We start from the raw sequence: 24891 nt of genomic DNA, 5'->3' as shown, positions 1-24891 counted from the left end.
TCAGTAGGAAAGCGTCAATATTTTGGATGGTATTTACTGGAATGTTTCCAGCAGATAGGCCAAGAGACTGGAGAGGCTGAGATTGGGCTGAGATTGTTCTCCTCTGAGTAGAGACGGTTCATGGGATATTTAACAAAGGAGCTTAAAATCATGAACAAATTTTGATCGGAGTAAATAAGGAGCAAGGAAATTAGAAGCATCTGTTCCCACTGGCAGGAGGGTCGGGAACCGGATGCGAGGCAAAAGAACCAGGAGGGGACATGAGGAAAAACATTTCCACAGGGAGTTTTTATACCCTGGTATGCAGATTCAATAACTTTAAAAATGCAATTAAATATTTTAAGCATTAAATTTGCAGGGATGTGGAAAGGAGGAAGAAAGATTCAGAATAATTAGATTGCTCTTTCATAGAGCTGGAACAGGCTGAATGGGCCAAATGGCCTCCTTCTGTAAGTGTGTCATTACAGCAGCTATCGAATCCACGAAATCTCGGACTAAAAATACAGTTTCCCACTACACTTGGTGAATCTGAGGAGTTGGACATGCCGATACATCAAGAGATTCAGCTACCTTGGAATATTGTTCATTTTTGGCATGATATATTGGAGTCAAGACAATGCAAAGCCAATGTCATAACACTAGCAGGAGGTAGGTCCTCAAGAAATAACACAGTCACAAGCATTAAAGGAATGTCAGCTCTATAATGGAATTTCATACAGCTGCAGTGATATGAATTCTTAAAACCCTTCAATAACACATAGATGATTTATCAGGAGACAGACTACTGCAGAATGTTACTGCAAGGTGGCTGGCTGTAAATATTGTCATGTGCTGCCTCTTCTGTGCATGGTAGTGATCAGAGAACAATGTGACTGAGGCGACCACGTTCCAATTCGTTAAAAAGTCCAATCAGACTAGTTCTGGGCACAAGATGGGAGGTGTGGGAGGAGGGGAACTCGGGGGAATGGTGAATGCACAGAAAACCCGACAGTGCAGAAGGAGGCCATTCAACCCATTGGCTCTGCACTGGCCCTTGGAAAGATCACCCGACTTAAGCCCACGCCTCCACTCTGTCCCCGTAACCCAGTAACCCCACTGAAGGACAATTTATCCTGGCCAATCCACCTAACCTGTACATCATTGGATTGTGGGAAGAAACCGGAGGAAAACCACGCAGGCACGGGGAGAACGTGCAAACTCCACACAGTCACCTGAGGCCGGAATTGGACCCCGGAACCTGGGGCTGTGAGGCAGCCGTTCTAACCACTGTGCAGCCATGAGCAACAAGGAATTGAAACATATTCCTCCCAGTGTTCTGACCTTATTCTACACTCCGTTGCCTCCCACTGCAATCTAAGAGATTGGTGGAAAATATAACCATCAGTCACTCAATCTTCACTTCACTCAGTGAAGCCACAAAGTTTGTCTCAAAGTATTATTCCGCTGCAGTGCTTACATGGCACAAATGCATACTTAATGGAAACTCACCTTTGCACTGCAGTTATTTTGATGTCAGCTGAAGGCTAAAGCGAGGTTATATAATACTTGCCACTTTCTGTGAGATAGTGTTTTGTATTTAATAGCTGGATTCGCAAAGCCCAAGCAGAGACACTGTGAAAGAAGGGCATTCAATGGGGCATTCTATGTATCCCGCTGTTGTTCTCGCAGGTTTGATCCTGGGAAAACGGTGCTGAAACATGACCTGTCAATGAGATCCAGTGAGCTGCTGACCTCAGCTTGTCTCTACATGCTTCAGGATGATGAAACTACTTTAGAGACAAATTGAAAGGGAAGAAAACACTCATGGGATAGAATGCAGACTGAAATCCATGGTAACCATTTGCCATGATGGAGATGCTCTCCGACGTGGCGAAAACCTCAGAAATGGCTGAAAATTCAAAGTCCTGCCCCTGAACACGGCATATTCTTTTTTCATGGGAGCGAGAGAGGAGTCGGAATGGGGTTCGTCCATGTGCATCTAGAGGCATCTGACCATTTAAATCACCAGCTCTCTCCATTGAAATTGGAGTTTGGAATGTGAAACCCAAAGTCTGCAGGCTAGGGTGGGTAGGATTCATTTGGCTAGCCAGGGAGGCCCCTTTGAGAGTTATGGTACCCCTTTGTATATGATAAATGGACAGCTTGAGATTGTTAAAAGTGAAAAAAATTTTTTACACTTTGTGAAACTGTCTAGAAACTGTCACAGAACTGCCCAGCTGTCAAATAAAACTGTCAAGCTATCAAAGATGTGAGATATTGGATGGGATAATGGTAAAGAGAGAGAAAGTACTTCAAAGGGTTGAAATCCTTGAAAGTTGACAAGTCGCCACTGGCCAGGACCAGTCGCCAAACAGATGGATTGTTTCGCCCGCTACTGAAGGAGGTCAGGGAGGGGTAGCAGATGCTCTGGGGATGATTTTCCAATTAAAAGTGAGGCAAAGCAGACACAACCAGCAGTGACTAAAAACATGTTGAAGGAGGAAAGTGGGAAGCAGAGGAGGAGACAGATAGGCTGGGGAACTTGGCTCTGCAGCAACAGTCAACACTCTGTCTGGCAGAAAGCAGTAACGTTTCAGCTAAACAAAGCTAAACAAAGCCCAGTCACCAGACTCCTAAATGACCCTCTTATGGACTGACCTCATTAACACTACACCCTGTATGCTTCATCCGATACTAGTGTTTATGTAGTTACATTGTATCTGTTGTGTTGCCCTATTATGTATTTTCTTTTATTCCTTTTTCTTCTCATGTACTTAATGATCTGTTGAGCTGCTCGCAGAAAAATACTTTTCACTGTACCTCGGTACACGTGACAATAAACAAATCCAATCCAATGACTTGGGGTGAGAGCTGCATGGTTTAAATTTTCAAACAATGTCAGTCACCATGAACTGGTGCATTCTCGTTGGCAAAGCCTTTGCAAATCAGAGTCCACTTGCCAACCAATCAGCACTTTCTTCTCATACAGAACGAGTTATTGTTTCTCCTGACATTGATAAGACTTGTGATTGTCTTTGTTATGGGCCAGGGTTTAAAAATATTATGGAGTTCACCTGACCTATAACTTTTTGTTGAATTTGGCTAGGATGAGCACAAGAGCCTTCACTTAAGGTGTGATTCAAGTCTTCCCAGACACTTTAATCAAACACGCTTTATTCTAAGAACTTAGTTAACATTTATATAAACACAGCAAGAATTTTTATCAATTACAAACATAAAGATAGCCCACAGCCACAGTAATCTATGCATAACACTGAATGAATTTCCCGTTAACTGTTCCAATTCAAGAACAAAAATCCCAAAACCTAAAACCCCTTTTTAAGGGCCCAGCACTCTTCATCTCACTTGAATAAGACTAGCTTTCAATGAGATTCTGACCCTTTCTCACCAGCAGGTTTAAACCCTTCTGGAGAGCAAACTACATCTTAAAAGCCACCACCAAGGTGACTTTTACTGAAACTGATATTTAAAATGAAACTAGAGAGAGAGAGACAGGCCAAAACATTTCTTTCTCCTGTCTGAGTCCACAGCAGTCAAAACTGAAAGCGAAAGCAAAAACAGCTCACACAGCCACTGCCCAGCTCCACCCACAAAATGACAAAACTGAAGCCATGTGATAAGACAAAAATGTTTCTTAAAGGGACACTCACATGACATCCTGATGAGTGCAAGACAAAAAGCTTCAACAAACTGTCTTTATTCAGCAATGCCAAGTTGCACACGACAAACGACTATTTAATACACAACTTGCGAGGAGAAATCTCAAATTAAACAGCTGCACATGACATCTGGGGTTCATGAGGCAATGGGCCTTTACAGTAACTCTGCTTGTTTTCTTCTCACAAGCAAGGAAATTGACAACAAAAAAAAACGTGCCTCACAACCGATCTTTAAATTGGAGAGGATCCAATGAAGAGAGGACAAGCTCAATTATCACAAGTTTCAGGTACAAGTCATGTTCATGTCATTGAAGTGGAATAGCTGGCAGGAAGCAATCTATTCACGAGCAAAGCATTTGGGAAATAACTGCAAGAGTGAATACTTGATCTACATCACACTATCGGAGACAGAAAGATTATCAAAAACTTTCTTCACTGAAGTAGACATCAATAAAGCTGTGCCAGTTCAGTCAAAGATCTTTAGTTCAGCGTTGTGTTTTTTGAGATCTGTCTTTGCTTGTGCAACCCATTCCCTTCCATATCGATCATAATCACTCCATTAACTAGTAATACTTCTGTACTTCATGTTTAGACATGTGGTTAGTTTGTTTCTTCATTCACCTTCTGAACAGGAGTCTTTATCTGGTTTGAAACGATGGTGATGTTGCTCTGACGAAGAACTAATGCTTGAAAAATACTGCACGAAACCTAAAATTGTGCTCTGATATTGCAGTCTTTGTGAAGCGTGTTCAAGTGAGAATGGGTTTTGAGTGAGTTAAAATTTCAGATGGTCAGATCAGATTTTCCCAGAATTAACAATTTATTATGTGGAGATGCCGGCGTTGGACTGGGGTGAGCACAGTAAGAAGCCGAACAACACCAGGTTAAAGTCCAACAGGTTTGTTTCAAACACTAGCTTTTGGAGCGCTGCTCCTTCCTCAGGTGAATGAAGAGTTAGGTTCCAGAAACATATATATAGACAAATTCAAAGATGCAAGAAAATGCTTAGAATGAGAGCATTTGCAGTGAATTAAGTGTTTACAGATCCAGAGATAGGGGTAACCCCAGGTTAAAGAGGTGTGAATTGTCTCAGTTGGTAGGATTTCGCAAGCCCAGGCCAGATGGTGGGGGATGAATGTAATGCAACATGAATCCCAGGTCCCGGTTGAGGCTGCACTCATGTGTGCGGAACTTGGCTATAAGTTTCTGCTCGACGATTCTGTATTGTCGCGCGTCCTGAAGGCCGCCTTGGAGAACGCTTACCCGGAGATCAGAGGCTGAATGCCCTTGACTGCTGAAGTGTTCCCCGACTGGAAGGGAACATTCCTGCCTGGTGATTGTCGCACAATGTCCGTTCATTCGTTGTCGCAGCGTCTGTATGGTCTCGCCAATGTACCATGCTTCGGGACATCCTTTCCTGCAGCGTATGAGGTAGGCAACGTTGGCCGAGTCGCACGAGTATGTACCACGTACCTGGTGGGTGGTGTTCTCACGTGTAATAGTGGTATCCATGTCGATGATCTGGCACGTCTTGCAGAGATTGCCATGGCAGGGTTGTGTGGTGTCGTGGTCACTGTTCTGAAGGCTGGGTAGTTTGCTGCAAACAATGGTTTGAGGTTGCGCGGTTGTTTGAAGGCATGTAGTGGGGATGACCTTGGCAAGATGTTCATCTTCATCGATGACGTGTTGAAGACTGCAAAGAAGATGTTGTAGTTTCTCCGCTCCGGGAAAGTACTGGACGACCAAGGGTGCTCTGTCGGTTGTGTCCCGTGTTTGTCTTCTGAGGAGGTCGGTGCAGTTTTTTGCTGTGGCGCGTTGGAACTGTCGATCGATGAGTCGAGCACCATATCCCGTTCGTACGAGGACATCTTTCAGCGTCTGTAGATGTCTGTTATGCTCCTCCTCGTCTGAGCAGATCCTGTGTATACGGAGGGCTTGTCCATAGGGGATGGCTTCTTTAATGTGTTTAGGGTGGAAGCTGGAGAAGTAGAGCACCGTGAGGTTATCCGTGGGCTTGCAGTAAAGCGAAGTGCTGAGGTGACCGTCCTTAATGGACATGAGTGTGTCCAAGAATGCAACTGATTTTGGAGAGTAGTCCATATTGAGTCTGATGGTGGGATGGAAGTTATTGATGTCATCGTGTAGTCGTTTCAGTGATTCTTCGCCGTGGATCCAAAGGAAAAAAATGTCATTGATGTATCTGGTGTATAACATCGGTTGAAGGTCCTGTGCAGTGAGGAGGTCTTGTTCAAACTTGTGCATGAAGATGTTGGCATATTGAGGTGCGAATTCGGTCCCCATGGCTGTTCCGTGCGTCTTGATGAAGAACTTGTCGAAGGTGAAGACGTTGTGATCCAGAATGAAGCGGATGAGTTGCAGAATTGTGTCTGGAGATTGGCAGTTGTCGATGTTGAGTACTGAGGCTGTTGCAGCAATGCCGTCGTCATGGGGGATGCTGGTGTAGAGTGCCGAGATGTCCATTGTGACGAGGAATGTTCCTGGTTCAACTGGTCCATGGGTGCTGAGTTTCTGTAGGAAGTCCGTTGTGTCGCAACAGAAGCTGGGCGTACCTTGTACGATGGGTTTCAAGATTCCCTCGATGTAGCCAGAGAGGTTCTCACATTGCCTGAAACGATAGGACGGCCTGGTGTGTTGTTGGCCTTGTGTATTTTCGGGAGGCAGTAGAGATCTCCAATGCGGGGAGTACGTGGGATGAGAGCACGTAGGGTGCTCTGAAGGTCTGGATCCAAGGTCTTGATCAATCTGTTGAGTTGGCGGATGTGTTCCTTGGTCGGACCTGCGGGTAACTGTCTGTAGTGTTCCTTATTGTTGAGGTGTCGGTATACTTCTTTGCAGTAGTCCGTTCTGTTCAGTATGACGGTGGCCCCTCCTTTGTCTGCTGGTTTGATGACGATATTGCAGTTGGTCTTGAGAGCGCGGATGGCATTGTGTTGTGCTTGGGTGACGTTCGGGGCTGTCTTGTGAATGCGACTGATGAATCTGGCATTGACGCGACTCCTGATGGCTTGAGCATACATGTCAAGTCTAGGGCAGCGGCCTTCCGGAGGGGTCCAATTCGACTCTTTCCTCTTCGGTTGCCACACCGCAGAGCTCTCGGTCTGCTGTTCCGGTTCATTTGTAATCTCCTTGGGTTTGCTGTCGGCCTCGACTGATGGGGTCCATTTTGTTGGTGGTGCAGAAATTGAGCCATCTGCTGAGGACTTTGATTTCGTCTGGTTGAAGGGTGTAGTCCGACAAGTTGACAATAGATTTCCCTGTATTGTTTTCTACTGTGGTACCGGGGAGGCTTGGTTGCTGCTGGTGGTGATGCCGAGTTTCTCAAGCTTCCCGTTCTTGGTGTGCATATAGGTGGCATAGTATCGTTGTCTCATCTGTTTGGCGGTGTTCCGCAGCTGGTCTGCTGTGTTCTAAGTGCAAGTTGAGAATATGGCCTATCTTGGTTTCCAGGTTGCGTCGTCTGCTGTAGAGCTGGCGTACGAGGTGGTTGAGGAGTGTGGGGAGAGGTGCGATGGCATCTTCTTCGCAGCCTTCAACACGTCATCGATGAAGATGAACATCTTGCCAAGGTCATCCCCACACCCCCACTACTTGCCTTCAAACAACCGCGCAACCTCAAACAAACCATTGTTTGCAGCAAACTACCCAGTCTTCAGAACAGTGACCACAACACCACACAACCCTGCCATGGCAATCTCTGCAAGATGTGCCAGATCATCGACATGGATACCACCATTACACGTGAGAACACCACCCACCAGGTACGTGGTACATACTCGTGCGACTCGGCCGACGTTGTCGACCTCATATGCTGCAGGAAAGGATGTCCCAAAGCGTGGTACATTGGCGAGACCATGCAGACGCTGCGACAACGAATGAACGGACATTGTGCGACAATCACCAGGCAGGAATGTTCCCTTCCAGTCGGGGATCACTTCAGCAGTCAAAGGCATTCAGCCTCTGATCTCCGGGTAAGCGTTCTCCAAGGCGGCCTTCAGGACGCGCGACAAAGCAGAATCGCCGAGCAGAAACTTATAGCCAAGTTCCGCACACATGAGTGCGGCCTCAACCGGGACCTGGGATTCATGTCGCATTACATTCATCCCCTACCATCTGGCCTGGGCTTGCGAAATCCTACCAACTGTCCTGGCTTGAGACAATTCACATCTCTTTAACCTGGGCTTACCCCTATCTCTGGATCTGTAAACACTTAATTAACTGCAAATGCTCGCATTCTAAGCATAGTCTTCAATCTTTGAATTTGTCTATATATATGTTTCCGGAACCTACCTCTTCATTCACCGGAGGAAGGAGCAGTGTTCCGAAAGCTAGTGTTTGAAACAAACTTGTTGGACTTTAACGTGGTGTTGTAAGACTTCTTACTGTAACAATGTATTGACCAATATAAACTATGAATGCCTTTATCAAAATAAGGAATTTGTGAAGTTTTGAGATGGCATTACAGGACTACTTGCATTCACACTGAGCCGATAACTCAGAGAGTGAAAGTAGGGGAGTGGACTGGGTCTGCTTCAGCATGAGACTGACACGCTTCAGATGACACAAAATGCATCTTTGAGGAGATTTTTGGATGTGGGAAGCGACATTAAGGTTGCTGGTAAGGTTGAGATGGAAAATCTGTGGACTTTAAAGGCATAGCTACAATATCATGTGAACCGTGGAGAGGAAGGAGGGGAAGCAGTGGAGTCATAGACTAGAGCAGCAAGTGCAGCCAGGGCGAGAATGGGGACACAGATGAGAAGGTGATCGCAGAGGTAGCATGGGGCAAGAGGAACAAGGATTTTAAAAATCAATGTGCTGTAGGCCAGGGAACCAGTGGAAAAGAATAAAGATGGCCGGGAAAGTAATCTAGAAAGAAAAATTAAACCTGTGGCAGGTCAATGCTTATTCACCAAAGAAAATGACAATGAACCTCAAGGGAACTCCTGGCACAAAGTAAAAACTCTAGATTTCTTCTTCCAATTACGATCATCTGCCACAAGCAAAATTCCTCCTCGGATTAAAGTTATTCAGAAGGAACAGAATGAGGTGAAAGTTGTTTTGCACTAATGCAGCTGTTTTTTTCCAAGACGGAAACTGACTGTGGGCTTGAGAGGCGAGTCCTCGTACCAGACATTCGGTAAACACTGAATGTGATGATTGAAAGTATGGATATATGTATTGAATATGTATTGAGCTTCCAGTAATAAGATGTATGCTCCCCCCACCCAACAAACTTGGCACAGCCAGAAAAGCATATGTTGTCAATGGTGTGACCTACACATTTAAAGAGATGAGAAATCAGGAATGAGAGGGGAAAAGATGATGCCGATGAGTGCAAAGCACCTGGGATAAGCCATGTTGCTCAGCAGCCCCTGCAATGGTGCAAAAGGACAAATCCCCCTCTTTCAAACTCCGAAGAACAAATTCAATTTCTCGTCGCACATCTGAGTAACTTTCACTCGAGCATGTCGAATTACAAGACCAAGGTCAATCTGTTTCATCATTTACCCATCTGACAACTGGCAGCTGTGCAATGCAATTAGCATGGAATTGTTGACTAATCATCACAATCGATCTCTTACCAATTAGACTGCAGTAAATCCAGACACAAAGACAAGGAAAAGCTCCACGGGGGAAAGCTTTGAGTTCCAACATCACGTGTCCGTGCCTCCCAGACTTGCTGCACATCACTGGTACGTCGAATGGATCAAATTACTTTCTCTCCTCTCAAATGGCAATCCGCCGTTACTTACCACAGATTAATTTTTTCACCCGAACATCATTTTTTAAAAAACGTTCACACACTGTAAATTGTTCAGTAATGGCGGACTGTTTCAGCTAAATGCATGACACAATGTGAATGACACTCAATGGCAATTCTGCTCTCACTGCACAATTAAGGGGCAGAAGTGAAAGGTCAGCTCATGCGGACTTTCTCAAGATAAGTGTTTGAAAGTGCTGTAATGTCGAGTCAAAAAAGACTTACACTTGGGGAAACTTCTCTCAGGAACATTCTAAAGTGCCTCCCATTGAATCACCATGCAGCAGAATGGCTTATGTCAGAGAACACATAGTTTTTTTTTTTTTATAAATGTTTTATTGAAAATTTTTCCCCAAACAACAATTTTTCCCCTCTTACAAAGCAAACGCAACAATAACAATACAGAAATTTTAAACAATACACAAGTAACAAAACCCCTTTATCTTTGACCTAAACTAAACCCCCCCTCCCCCCCCCCCCCCCTCCCCCTGGGTTGCTGCTGCTGGTCATCTGTCTTCCCTCTAACGTTCCCCTAGGTAGTCGAGAAATGGCTGCCACCGCCTGGTGAACCCTTGAGCCGATCCTCTCAGGGCAAACTTTATCTGCTCCAGTTTAATGAACCCCGCCATATCATTTACCCAGGCCTCCAGTCCGGGGGGTTTCGCCTCCTTCCACATGAGTAGGATCCTGCGCCGGGCTACTAGGGACGCAAAGGCCACAACGTCGGCCTCTTTCGCCTCCTGCACTCCCGGCTCTTCCGCAACTCCAAATAGAGCTAACCCCCAGCCTGGTTTGACCCGGGCCTTCACCACCCGCGAAATCACTCCCGTCACTCCCTTCCAATACCCTTCCAGTGCCGGGCATGCCCAAAACATATGTGCGTGGTTTGCCGGGCTCCCGCCACACCTCCCACATTTGTCCTCCACTCCAAAGAACCTGCTCAATCTTGCTCCCGTTATGTGTGCTCTATGTAGCACCTTAAATTGAATCAGGCTAAGCCTGGCGCATGAGGAAGAGGAATTTACCCTGCTTAGGGCATCAGCCCACATACCCTCCTCTATCTCCTCCCCTAGTTCTTCTTCCCACTTTCCTTTTAGTTCGCCCACCGACTCCTCCCCCTCTTCCCTCATCTCTCGGTAAATCTCTGACACCTTGCCCTCTCCGACCCACACCCCTGAAAGCACCCTGTCCTGTATCCCCTGCGTCGGGAGCAATGGAAATTCCCTCACCTGTTGTCTAGTAAATGCCCTCACCTGCATATATCTCAAGAAATTTCCCCGGGGCAACTTATACTTTTCCTCCAATGCTCCCAAGCTCGCAAAAGTCCCATCTATAAATAAATCTCCCACCCTCCTAATTCCCAACTGGAACCAGCTCTGAAATCCTCCATCCATTCTTCCTGGGGCGAACCTATGGTTGTTCCTGATTGGGGACCCCACCAGGGCTCCCCGCACCCCTCTCTGTCGCCTCCACTGTCCCCAGATATTTAATGTTGCCGCCACCACCGGGTTCGTGGTAAACTTTTTAGGTGAGATCGGTAGCGGCGCCGTCACCAGCGCCTCTAAACTCGTCCCTTTACAGGACTTTCTCTCCAGTCTTTCCCACGCCGCTCCCTCACCCTCCATCATCCATTTACGTATCATTGCCACATTGGCGGCCCAATAGTAATCGCCCAAGTTCGGTAGTGCCAATCCTCCTCTGTCCCTACTACGCTGAAGGAACCCCCTCCTTACTCTCGGAACTTTCCCTGCCCACACGAAGCTCGTGATGCTCCTGTCTATTTTATTAAAAAAGGTCTTAGTGATTAGGATAGGGAGACATTGAAATACAAATAAGAACCTCGGGAGGACCATCATCTTAATTGCTTGCACCCTGCCCGCCAGCGATAGAGGCTGCATGTCCCACCTCTTGAAGTCCTCCTCCATATGTTCTACCAACCGTGTCAGATTAAGTCTGTGCAAGGTTCCCCAGCTCCTAGCGATCTGAATCCCCAGGTATCGGAAGTTTCTTTCCACTTTCCTTAGAGGCAAGCCTTCTATCTCTCTACTCTGGTCCCCTGGATGTATCACAAATAATTCACTCTTCCCCATGTTTAGCCTATACCCCGAGAAATCCCCGAACCCCCTCAAAATTCGCATAACCTCTATCATTCCCCCCGCTGGGTCCGACACGTATAACAATAGGTCATCCGCATATAACGAGACTCGGTGTTCTTCTCCCCCTCTAATCACCCCTCTCCATTTCCTGGAGTCTCTCAACGCCATGGCCAGAGGTTCAATTGCCAACGCGAACAACAATGGAGACAGCGGGCATCCCTGTCTTGTTCCCCTATATAGTCGGAAATACTCCGATCTATGTCGACCTGTAACTACGCTTGCCGTTGGAGCCCCATAAAGAAGTCTAACCCAGCTAATAAACCCGTTCCCAAACCCAAACCTCCTTAACACTTCCCATAAATACTCCCACTCCACCCTATCAAATGCCTTCTCTGCGTCCATTGCCGCCACTATCTCTGCCTCCCCCTCCACTGGGGGCATCATTATCACCCCTAATAGTCGTCGCACGTTAACATTCAGTTGTCTCCCTTTTACGAACCCTGTCTGGTCTTCGTGCACCACCCCCGGGACACAGTCCTCTATCCTCGATGCCAGTACCTTTGCCAACAATTTGGCGTCCACGTTCAACAATGAAATGGGTCTATAGGACCCGCACTGCAACGGATCTTTATCCCTCTTCAAAATTAACGATATCGTCGCCTCCGACATCGTCGGGGGTAGAGTCCCCCCTTTCCTGGCCTCATTGAACGTCCTCACCATCAACGGGGCCAACAAGTCCACATATTTTCTGTAATACTCCACCGGGAACCCGTCTGGTCCTGGGGCCTTCCCTGCTTGCATGCTTCCCAGTCCCTTAATAACCTCGTCCACCCCAATCGGTGCCCCCAGGCCTACCACCCCCCGCTCCTCCACTTTCGGGAACCTCAATTGGTCCAGGAACTGCCGCATCCCCTCCTCTCCCTCTGGGGGTTGAGACCTATACAGTTCCTCATAGAAGGTCTTGAACACCTCATTTATCTTTCCTGCCCTTCGCACCGTGTCTCCCCTTTCGTCTCTAATTCCTCCTATTTCCCTCGCTGCTGCCCTCTTTCGCAATTGATGAGCCAACAGGCGACTCGCCTTTTCCCCATATTCATACCTCCTCCCCTGTGCCTTCCTCCACAGTACCTCCGCCTTTCTGGTGGTCAGAAGGTCAAATTCCGTCTGGAGTCGTCTCCTCTCCCTGTACAATTCCTCCTCCGGGGTCTCTGCAAATTCCCTATCCACCCTTAAAATCTCCCCCAGTAATCTTTCCCTTTCCTTGGCCTCTGTTTTCCTTTTGTGGGCCCCAATGGAGATCAGCTCTCCTCTGACCACCGCTTTTAGTGCTTCCCATACCACTCCCACCGGGACCTCGCCGTCGTCATTGACCTCCAGGTATCTCTCAATACACCCCCGCACTCTTGCACACACTCCCTCATCCGCCATCAGTCCCACATCTAATCGCCAGAGTGTTCTCTGCTCCCTTTCCTCTCCTAATTCCAGGTCCACCCAATGTGGGGCATGATCCGAAACCGCTATGGCTGAGTACTCAGCTTCTTCCACCCTAGAGATCAACGACCTTCCCAAAACAAAAAAATCTATCCGGGAGTACACTTTATGGACATGGGAGAAGAAGGAATACTCCCTAGCCCTAGGTCTAAGAAATCGCCATGGATCCACTCCCCCCATTTGGTCCATAAACCCCTTAAGTACCTTGGCCGCTGCCGGCCTTCTTCCGGTCCTTGAGCTGGATCTATCTAGCCCCGGGTCCAGCACCGTATTAAAGTCCCCTCCTAAAATCAAGTTTCCTACCTCCAGGTCCGGTATACGCCCCAGCATCCGTCTCATAAATCCCGCATCGTCCCAGTTTGGGGCATACACGTTAACCAACACGACCTCCATTCCCTCCAGCCTGCCACTCACCATTACATATCTACCTCCGCTATCTGCTACGCTGTTCTTTGCTTCAAATGCGACCTGTTTCCCCACCAAAATGGCCACCCCTCTATTCTTTGCGTCCAGTCCTGAGTGGAACACCTGTCCCACCCATCCTTTCCTTAGCCTAACTTGGTCCGCCACCTTTAGGTGCGTCTCTTGGAGCATAACCACGTCTGCCCTTAGTCCTTTCAAATGCGCGAGCACTCGGGCCCTTTTTATCGGTCCGTTCAGGCCTCTCACGTTCCACGTGATCAGCCTCACTAGGGGGCTACCTGCCCCCCTCCCGTGTCGACTAGCCATTACCTTCTCTAGGCCAGTCCCATATCCCGCCTCCGCGCTCCCGCTCGCTCCCCCAGCGTCGCACACCATCCCCGCCCACCCACTCTTTAGCCATTTCCTTTTGGATTTCCGCAGCAGCAACCCAGTTGAGAGAACACATAGTTAAGCACAGAGCAAGATGCCACAGGAGGGAGAAGTCGCAACAGTGTGAAATTTTTGACATTCACTCAAACCACTGAATCGGGAGAGATGACGTTTCAGTTTGATCCCCGAATGCCCCCACAATCCTTCCGCTTGTTTTAAGGAACTGGGAAACATGTTCTGTCAGCAACCCCAAAGAACAGTGTGTGTTTTTATCTGTTGCTACATTTGGCAAAGGGCAGCATCGATTTCATCATTAACAGGGATAGCAATCTACTGCATACTGCAGAATCAGTAGCTCTTTGACTACATCGCCTGCCTATCCTAATGATGAAAAACCTCACATGTTAAACAAGCTGAACCACTCTTATTTAAGAATAAAACGCACAGAGCAAAAAGTAATTGGTTAAACATTAAATGGTGCGAAACAAATCAGGAAATGAGAAAAGTAGAATTAGTTCATGAGGAAGTGATGTACCTTAGCAACGAGGACTCTTTTTTGTTGGTTCTTTGAATGAAATGAAGAGCTATCTTTCTCCTGTTTACAGCCGTCGATCTTAAAATATATCTTTCAGGGTAAGGTGTGTAATTTGGAAGCTTCCAGTAACCAGCAAACCAGAACTGAAGCTTTCCAGACAGAAATTGAATATTTATTCCCACACAACTTTCCTGGTATAAAACCACTTACTTTAAAGAAAGTCAAAAGATAATAATCATCGCTCCTTGAGAAACAAAGGTCTTGCGATTTCCACAAAATACGTAGATTATTTTAAGACCGCACAATGTTTTAGAATTGAGAAAATGCTGCATCTGTCAGTCACTATCTGCTCCCCAGAATTTCTCGGGAACGTTTCCAGATGCATGCGATATCCGTGGTTTACCATTTTGTACTTCATGAAGAGTAATCTCTCTTTCACAGTCCAGCTCGTTGGCAGCATACCAGAATGTAGAACTAAAGACAAATCCCTTTCTAGTCAAAGACCGATCCATTATTTTAGGGTGTGCCTGGAGCACAGCACCCCGGCAATACAGCCCACCCTCAGTGGATGCTGGGGGTGTCAGGTTAAATAAAATCAAGTGCATGGGGCGGAATTTTACAGTCCCTCCCTTTGGTGGGATTTTCTGGTCCTGAAGTCGATGGACTTTAGAACGCTTGCCGCCTCATATTACGGACGCCACACAGCCCCTGAGTGACTCTTCAACTCAAAGTGTTGAGACTTGAAAAGCAGGAGGGTTGCCAACTGAGCCAAAGGAATGCACAAAACATAATCCTGTCGGGATACCGCTGATTTATTGGATTGTCAAAATATTCTCGGCTTATGTTTTTGCTGAGGGGGTTTGGTGAGAATTTATAATCTTGCTATGTTTTCTTCTTCCCTTGTGGAACTTACGAGAGTGAAAGAGACTGATTTGACAATTAGGAGTAACCCTCCTCACAAAAGCTGCAATATCTAATTGGAAGAGGACAACCCTAATTGGGTCAGGCTCTCGTATCTCTAGAAACAATCATTGCAGCAGCCCATTTTCAGTCGACCTCTCAATGGCTCAACACATTGACCAGAACAGAATTTCTCCTTTGGATGCCAATATTCGGAAACCAAACTGGGTCAGCTTAAGAGTTCAAGTTTCCAGACGAATGTATTTGCATAAATACAAACATAAAATCTTGAACTAGTGGAATATAATGCAGTCATATTTTCTTCTTTGCACAGAAAATCATGGATATATTTCAGGGTGGTAACCTGGGGCGAAATTCTCCCGAAACGGCGCGATGTCCGCCGACTGGCGCCCAAAACGGCGCCAATCAGACGTGCATCGCGCCGCCCCAAAGGTGCAGAATGCTCCGCACCTTTGGGGGCCGAGCCCCAACATTGAGGGGATAGGCCGACGCCGGAGGAATTTCTGCCCCGCCAGTTGGCGGAAAAGGCCTTTGTTGCCCCGCCAACTGGCGCGGAAATGACATCCCCGGGCGGCGCATGCGCGGGAGCGTCAGCGGCCGCTGACAGTTTCCCACGCATGCGCAGTGGAGGGAGTCTCTTCCGCCTCCGCCATGGTGGAGACCGTGGCGGAGGCGGAAGGGAAAGAGTGCCCCCACGGCACACGCCCGCCGATCGGTGGGCCCCGATCGCGGGCCAGGCCACCGTGGGGGCACCCCCCCCCCCCCCAGGGCCAGATCGCCCCGCGCCCCCCCCAGGACCCCAGAGCCCGCCCACGCCGCCTTGTCCCGCCGTTCAAAAGGTGGTTTAATCCACGCCGGCGGGACAGGCAATTTATCGGCGGGACTTCGGCCCATCCGGGTCGGAGAATCGAGCGGGGGGGGCCTGCCAACCGGCGCAGCCCGATTCCCGCCCCCGCCGAATATCCGGTGCCGGAGACTTCGGCAACCGTCGGGGGCGGGATTCACGGCAGCCCCCGGCAATTCTCCAACCCGGCGTGGGGTCGGAGAATGACGCCCCTGATGCAGCTTTATCAATCCAAGCTGAAAAGTAGCTCTTCACAAATGTGTTTTTTTTTAATAAAGTGTGCACTGTCTTCCATTTGAACAAAAGCTATTCTGAACTATTTACAACTTTCATCAATGTACACTCGCCAGTTTTTAAAATAAATTTGATCACTTTTAATGAGTAAAGAAGTGTTAAATACTCCCTGCGCAGTTCCGAAAATTGAACACAATCAGGTTGGCAAAAAAGTGAATTTTTACTCTCGGGTGGCACTTGCAGTTGTGTCCAGTCCCAAATGCAATGTTAGCCACAGACACATATGCAGCCACCATCCCCTATCATAGCTCCTCATCCAACAAGGTCAGAGTACAAAAGGGAGCACGCAATTGCCTCCAGCAATTTGAACATAGATTTGTCACAAAGCCAGCAGCTGTCTTATTCGTCACCATGCAGACACCTCTCGTATCCACTACCAACCCACTGGCAAAGAATTGAAGCTCTTTTATGTTAAAAAAAGACATTGCAGTGACGGAATCCAATCAGGAACGGCCTGAATTCTTCACAGGGTCCATTTAAATGGTCATCAAAACATGGCTGAACAGTAATAGGCAAACCAGAGAGTCCCTTTCTGATCAGCTTGGAATGATTCAGTCAGCTAAGCTGAGGACACTGCTCACACGAGGCTAATTTGTATGCTATAAATGTGGGACAGCCCATGTAGATGCCGATTTGGCGGTGGAGGAGCGGGGGGGGGAAGAAACAGCAGAGTAAACAGAAGACAAGAACGGGTTGATTAGCGTACATCCACGAATCTAGCCACATTACTGCCACATGCAATATTGCACATTGAATAAATAGAAGACAAATAATACTCTCCTGAGAAGCTTGCCACTCAATTAGTGATAGGCTGATAACCAGCAGGCATTCCCTATGGCAGTCAAAGATATTTACCATCAGCACAGTGGGTTCAGTCAAGCTGAGTGCAATTGTGCCCTCGAGGTATAGAAATCACACTATTTGCCTGTAATGTCAGGAAAAAAAAGAACATATACACACACAGCAGAGGGCACAGAATAAAACTTGCAGGAAATTAGAAGATTATGGATGAAAGAGGTAAAATGTTGGAATTTCTCAGCAGGCACAATCTGTTGAGAGGGAAACAGAGAGCCAACGTTTCATGTCAATGACCTTGTATCAGAACGTTCATCCACCTTAAACATGCACTCTATTCTCTCTCCACAGATGCTTCCCGTCGTGCTCTGCATTTTCTGTCGTTCTCTCTTTTTTAAATTTCAGGTTTTCACCATCTGCAGCATTTTGGCATGTTAGGAATTGCTATGCTACACACAGTTCATCCACAGCACTATTTCATCCAGTCATCACGCCCTGTGCGCCTACACCCACAGGGTGCAAGTGGCACCTCGGCCTCTTTTCTCCCAAGTTGATTTGGGATCTCACTTTGAACATGGAAGCAAGTTGGTTCTGTATTCCCTTTCTGTCAGCTGTGACGTACGGCGCTTTAAAAGCTGGAGCAACTGGTAGATGGAGCGAAAACAATTGCACCGATGTCACTGAAAACTGGATTGGTATATTCAGTAAAGCTTCCAACAACGACAAGAACTTGCTTTGAAATGGAGGGCGGGATTCTCCCATCCTGCGGCAGTGTCCACGCCGCTCACAGGACTAAATCTGGCGCCTACAGATCCCGGCACAAACTGAACGCTGAGGGATCCGTGCATATGCAGTTGCGCCAGCGCCAATGTGCACATGCGCAGTGCCCTCCTTTGAGGGGCCGGCGCGTAGGAAAGGAGGCCTCCAGCCACAGAGGCAGGCCCGCAGATCGGTGGGCCCCGATCGCGGGCCAGGCCACATCGGAGATCCCCCCGGGGTCAGACCTTCCTTCCCCCGCCCCCCCCCCCCTCCCCCCCACCACAGGCCGCCACCCGACCCTTCGACGCTGTGGTCCTGCGGCCCAGAGCAGACGGGACTTGGCTCTTTTCGTACGGCCGCTCGGCCCTGCGAATCGGCGGGCCGGCCGCGTAGAGCGACCGGCGCCGCGCCAATCACGCTGGCCCCAATTCTCCGCTCTGCGGAGAATCGCTAGCCGCCGTCGGGGCTACGTGGCCCGTTGGCGGGGATTCTCCGGCCCGGCCCAGGCGAATCCCGCCCAGCACCTTTGAACGCAGTGTCAAATAAAACCTGACAGGAAGAAGAAATTAAGGCATATCAGCAAGAATTTGCAAAATCCTTTAAGGAGGAACAGGGGCAGAAAGGAAGAGGGGATTAGGGAGGGGATTTCAGAGTCAAGGGTCTCGGTGGCTGAAAGAACAGTTTCTAAAGGTGGAGCAGTAAAAAACAAAATCAAGGATGCACAAGAGGCCAGAACTGGCAAACTTTAGGGTGAGTTTCAAGGCTGGAGCAAGAGAGGGGTGGGCGGGAGAGGCCATGAAAGGGTTTGAAAACAAGGATGTGACTCAACCAGGAGCAACAGACTCAGTCGATCCAGCAGGATATGTTAGGTGTAGGATAGACTCACATAGAGGTCATGGATCTCTGTTCAAGAACTTAACCTGACCCTTCATCAAATACGCACAGGTTTAATTTCCCCATTTGCTGGTGGGTGACAGGCTGAGTTGGAATCTCATCACTGTTACTGATACCAAATGTGTGCTTCTGTCGGATCCACACTGGTGGGGCTGGCTCATCATTGTCGGCTGCAGGACGTGTCAGCTTAAGAGAGGTGTGACGATGGGGAAGTGGGCAGGCTGTGACAAAGTGGGCCAATCAGAAGAACGAAAGAGATATTATAGTGCCACGCGTACATTTTAAAAGTGATGCACATTACACAAAGCTTTTATTGCAGAAGATAAATAGTCTGCCCCAAGGGAGGTTGCAGTTCAGTAATGCATTAGAAGACCGATAAACAGCAAATGAGTCTCCAGGGTCAAGTTTACACTTGGCAATCTGGCAGTTGTGCCAGGCCTGCCCATCTGCACTGGAGGAAAGTAAAAGCATCTTAAATGTGTTCCTGGATGATGAACCTCTGAACCTCAATTCCTCCAACATGTTGCCCTTGATGCGGAATGAGTGATGCATCGGTTGAAATAGGATCCTCAATGATTGGATTAACTGCAGGATCCTTGAAGCGGATGGCTTGCCCCTGATTGTTTTCAAATTTTGTTGTACAATTTAGGGTCGGCTGGTGGGGTGAGGATGGGAGGGGGAATAGGGATTGTATTCACAACCCATATATCTCACTGCAATTGTAATACTGTAATTAAAATGTAATTGAAACATCAGAGCATTGTGGAAACGATTAAATTTGCATTAATTCTAAATTACATCCTTCACATCTCAGCTTTCTCGGAGACAAAGAAACGACAAGTCTTTTCCAGTACATTTGTTTAACCTAGAGAGAGCGAGGGAAGGAGAGCGAGATGGAGGAGACTAAAAGTGAGCGAGGATGGGTCGGTCAATCAGAAGAGAAATTTTGCCACTTCCACAAAAGTCTGCTAGATTCTGTGAGTCTGCATTCACTCACATTGTCGATGTTAAAATGGAGCTGCCCACTGCTGCCAGCAATTTATTTTAACGTAACAATTATCCAATTCTGGCCAAATGCTCAATCACATCTGTATCATGCATGCAAATCGCAACTCCGATATCTGCAGGCTCCCGATTTAAAAAAAAAAATCCAACAGGTTGGAGGAAAATGGAAAATTTAAAATCCAGTAAATAATGATTCTTCCACTCAAACCTCAAAATAATATTCCAGTGATAAAAATGTAGAGTTAAATGCCAAGTCAGCCATTCAACCAACCAAATGTTGCTGTGCATGTGGGATGTGTATTTTTCTTGAAAGAAAACAGTTCAATTTGTTCCCCTCTCTCCCTCCCTTAAGAAATGCCCTTTGACATCAGCGAGACCATTGTCCAAGTTGCTCTTTCTGCTCTATATTATCTGATAGATATTGGGTGTGATTTAATGGAAGTGAAACTGAGTCCTCTTTTTGGTGGTTTAGCGGGGTGTTTCCCAGTGCTTCCAGCACCAAGAACTGTTCACTATTAAACGGGCAAGATGTGCCCCTGCAAGCCTGGCAAAGCAGCACTGCCAGGATGGCACTGCCACATTGCCACTGCCAGAGTGCCAGGCTGGCATCAGGAATGCCAGGGTACCATCATGTCCAGAGTCCAACCACCTGGGGGGCAACCGATCGCCTGGGAGACCCACCCCCCAGTACTGGTACGCCTGCTCCACATTTGTGGAAACCAGAGCTAAACAGCACCCACTCGGGGTCTCTGAGACGAGGCCGTTAGGTCCAGCGCCTTTGGTAACTCCGGTGCGAACATTTTTGAGTGAGCTTCACTCATAGTTAAATATGCAAATCTGGATCCCATTCAATGAGGGCGGGATACATATCGCGATGCCTTGTGAAGTCAGAAATCTACCGCGAGATTTACCAGCCTCATCGCCTCCCTAGTCTGGTGCGACCAAGCCATTAGATCGTGCCCATTGTCTGATATGCATCTGTTATATACACCTCGACCCTGGTGTTTAGCGCACAATTTCAAAGTTTGCAAATAATATGTAACTTGGAAGCATTATGAACTGTGAGTAGGCTGATGTAGAACTTCAAAGGGACACAGACACATTGGCAGAATGGGCAGACAGGTAAGATGAACAGCGAGGGACAAGATAAAATTCTAAAATGGGTCCAGGAGCAGAGGGACCTGAGTGTGTAAGCGCAGAAGTCATTGACGGTGGCAGGACAGTTTGAGAGCACGGTTATTAAAAGAGACAGCCTCCTGGGGTTCATTAATGATGCAAGGAGCACAAGGGCAATGAGGTGATGTTGAATTTGTTACTAGTTTGGCTTCAACATTGTTGCTCAGCTGGAGTACTGTGTTCAGTTCTGGGCACCGTACTTGATGTGAAGGCATTGGGGAGGGTGCAGAATAGATTCACGAGTAATTTGCTTTTATCCTTAAATTCACGAGAATGTTCCCACAGATCGAGGAACTTCACTCATGGTTACAGATTTGAGAAGTTGGGGCTGTATTCCTTGGAGAAGAGAAGGCGGAGAGGAGATTTGATAGGAGGTATTCAAAATCATGAGGGGTCTGGACAGAATAGATAGGAAGAAACCCGTGAAAGGATTGAGAATGAATGGGCACAGATTTAAAGTAATTGGAGAAAGAAGCAAAGGCGACATGAAGAAAATCTTATTCACACAAGTGAGTGGTAAAGGTCTCAAATGCACTGCCTGACAGTGTGAAATGAAATGAAAATCGCTTATTGTCACAAGTAGGCTTCAAATGAGGTTACTGTGAAAAGCCCCTAGTCGCCACATTCCGGCGCCTGTTCGGGGAGGCTGCTTTGATGGAGGAAAGCTCAATTGAAGCATTCAGAAGAGAACTACACTATCTGAAAATCAAGAATGTGCAGGGTTACGGGGAGAAGACAGGGAACAGCATTCAATGAATTGCCAATTCGGATAACTGGTGCAGATAGGAAGGGCTGAATGGCCTCCTTCTGCACTGTCGCAATCCACAAGTCTGTGAAGTATTCACCCAGTTTCCAAACTGAAGCACTGCTGTGGGGAAGGGTACAAAGCTTTTCTGAAGGCGAAGGACACATCTTATTTGGCAGCAGCCAACTGCTGCTTCAATTAAAGACATCAGCAATAATGAATAGAAACAACTGGAAAATCTGGAAGGAGAGTTTAATGAATGCGAAATTTTGCTTTGCTCTTTGACCGCAATACAATCACAAGGATTTTTTTTTCAGCAGGAGATTGCACTGGGAAGGAATACAATTGATTCCATTAACATTCAGATTAAGTAGAGCCCGGACTGTTGATGGAACCTGAAGACTTTTTCTGAAAAGACTTCCGACTGTCCTTGGAGAAGGTCAGACGCACATGTCTTAAAGGGATTCCCGGACTGATGCAGTGTCTGGGACTTCCAGAAGGAGGCACACTTGGACAGGATGAAAACCGTCAATCAATCACAAGTGGGCACATTACCTGAAACTCGTCCAAACACTTGGACGCACAGAGGCTGAACGTTCACAACACAAACTTATTTTCTGTACAATAGCCAACGGCATTTTTTAAAAACGAGATTGCGGTCAGTAAAAAACCCAACCTCCGCTTTCCCGAAGATTTGCTACATCTGGAAGGTTCGTTTCTAAGCAGAAATGCATTTGAGCCCCTGTCCCTAAGTTAGGCTGGTTAAATTTACAGCATTGCCATTGTTTTAATGCAGATAATTTTTTCTCCCCAATCTGATCTACGGCCAGCCAATAGATCCTGACCTACCATAACTCAAACACATGGGCCAGATTTATACCCTCTGTGATGTGAATATCCCACACGGCGTTGTGCAAACGAGGAAGAGTATTTAAGTACAACTTTTGAAAGAAAGGAGTTCACAGGGAATTAACTGCTAATTTATTAACGTGCAGAATAGTATCCACAAACGGCATGTGTGCATTGAAACATCCTCAGGGTGTGCATGCCAGGTGTGTTTACCCCTCCGGCGCATGTGTTCATCTTCTTGTGCAGTCAGTGGCCAGGCCACTCTGCCCGTGCTCAGGAACCTCTCCTACATGCCTGGCACACAACTGCCCTCCCTACCGGACGGGAACCCTGCTTCAGTTAGGAGGCCAAGTTCTCCCCTCCGGAGCGCACTTGATAGACAGTCCTGTAAAACGCCCGCTTCAGGACATCAATTGAGAAAACAAAGCTCCCTGTTGTGCCTTACCCGGCTGTCAAGAGTTAATTGTGAGATGACAATGCGCAAAAAAAAAACCAAGTATCTTAATAGTACCAAAAAGGGAGCGGCAAAGTGATCTTTTCACAAACTTCTCAAACTGGTACTCCCCCCCCCCCCCAAAAAAAATCTGATAATCGACCTTGAATTTTGCTTGCTGGGAGTACTGTTCAAAATGTAATATAAGTGTTACACTGAAATAACTCAATGGAGGGCAACTTTGAAGTCAAGGAGTAGTGCTGAACCGGGGGTTCGCTTTTGGCTTCGGGTTGGGACTTGCAAAGTCTGCTCCCAAAACAGTCATTGAAGATTGACACTGCTGCCACGGAACGGTTTCTTTAAAACAAGGTGACAGGAGCTGTTCGCAACACAGCCTCTCGGTCACTGCGATCCAGTCATTGAAAAATCGATGCAGTGTCCTGCAGCAGACAAATACAGAGAAATAGCGGGCAGTGAAAAACAGAGGCTGTGTTCACGTTGCCCAATTCACAGCCTTTCAGTCCCCATTCATTCCGCAGACTGCTCGCCCCCGGCCACTGCCAGCCTCTCAGATACAGGAGGACTGCCTCGGCTGGGCATCCGTTCCCCACCTGGCATCACCCCCCTCAGTTTGACAACTAACTGCATGCAGACTGGGACGAGTCAGGCTGCGGTGACACAAGTGAATCAGTTCAGTGTCAGGACAGAAATCTGATGAATAAGAGGGCACAAACTGGTGAGCGCTAGCTGGAAAGTTGAGCGTGAATTTCGGGTCAGGTGCAGGCTGCCACTCTTTGCTCTTGCCATGAACTTAGTGGCTGTCACTTCTGTCCGGACCTCGCACACAGACACTCATCTCTGCCAGGGGAGACAGGTCCCCGGGAGAGCAACGCTTCACATTGCACTGCACTGCCAACCAGCAGGAGGAGGGGAACAAGCGACAATTCACCCCCTTTCTCTTCTTACCCTTCTCGCCTCGACTCGTGGCGCAGATAGCCCCGGGAAGCAGCCAGCACCACCACCAGCAGCAGCATCCCGACAGCAGTTTCCTCATGGCTCCCTCGGAAGCGGGAAAAGCTCCTCAAACCCCGCAGCTGCTTGAACTCTGACGGCGGTCCGGCAGGCAGCGGCGGCGGCTTCTTCCCCCTGCCCAAAGTCGGGACTCCATCCGGCCAACCAGCCAGCGAGCTCGCCTCGCCCGGCTTCTCCCTCGCTTTTTTTTGGCGGGGCGGGGGTCCAGCCTGACGGACGGACGGCTCCTCCAATCAGCGGCGCGCTGCAGGTATCGGCGTTCCATAGGTGGAACATTCAGACAGCGGGCAGCCAATGGGAGTGTGTGTGGGAGGGGCCTGGCGCCGGCCCGGCTGTCTGCAGCAGCCGGGCTGCAGGAGCTGCTGCTCTCTGTCCTTTTCTGTGTCTCTCCGCTTAGCTGAAACCTGTTGCATTCGCCCCGGCGCCGCGACCCATCCCTGAAACCTCACCTCAAAAAGGACACTGCCACTCACAACAATCAGCCACCTATTTATTTATTTTGAAAAACATTCTTTTAATTATGAATGGTGATGGAATTTACATTTTTTGATGGAAAGTGTCAGATTTTCAACGTGCACAACATGAACCCCACTCAGGCGAGGTGACAAGACCGGTCAGAGTAGACGGTGCATCATTACTCGAGGTGCTCTTTCGCTCCGGACAAAATACATATCAGAATCAATAAAGTAAGCCAGGCTGGTGTAACCACCGTATTACAACCCTTTAGTTCACGATGAACATTGTGTACTGCACTAGTTGAGTCGAGTTAGCATGGCAGTGACTGGATTG

At 47.8% G+C, this 24891-nt stretch overlaps 1 protein-coding gene across 3 annotated transcripts in view; it reads right to left on the bottom strand.

Annotated features, from left to right (window-relative positions):
- Positions 1-24287, bottom strand: part of LOC140396862 (netrin receptor UNC5D-like) — a 523350-nt gene extending 499063 nt beyond the window's left edge. For all 3 annotated transcript variants that reach the window (XM_072485654.1, XM_072485652.1, XM_072485653.1), the window contains exon 1: positions 24037-24287. Coding sequence is in view for 2 of the 3 variants with exons in the window: in XM_072485652.1 (XP_072341753.1) it covers positions 24037-24124 (88 nt within the window). In the remaining variant the exon portion in view is untranslated. The remainder of the gene's footprint in view (positions 1-24036) is intronic.
- Between the last annotated feature and the right edge of the window lie 604 nt (positions 24288-24891).

The sequence above is a fragment of the Scyliorhinus torazame genome, chromosome 20, assembly GCF_047496885.1.
Source record: "Scyliorhinus torazame isolate Kashiwa2021f chromosome 20, sScyTor2.1, whole genome shotgun sequence".
NCBI classification, from domain to species: domain Eukaryota; kingdom Metazoa; phylum Chordata; class Chondrichthyes; order Carcharhiniformes; family Scyliorhinidae; genus Scyliorhinus; species Scyliorhinus torazame.
This window is presented reverse-complemented; position numbering and strand designations above follow the sequence as displayed.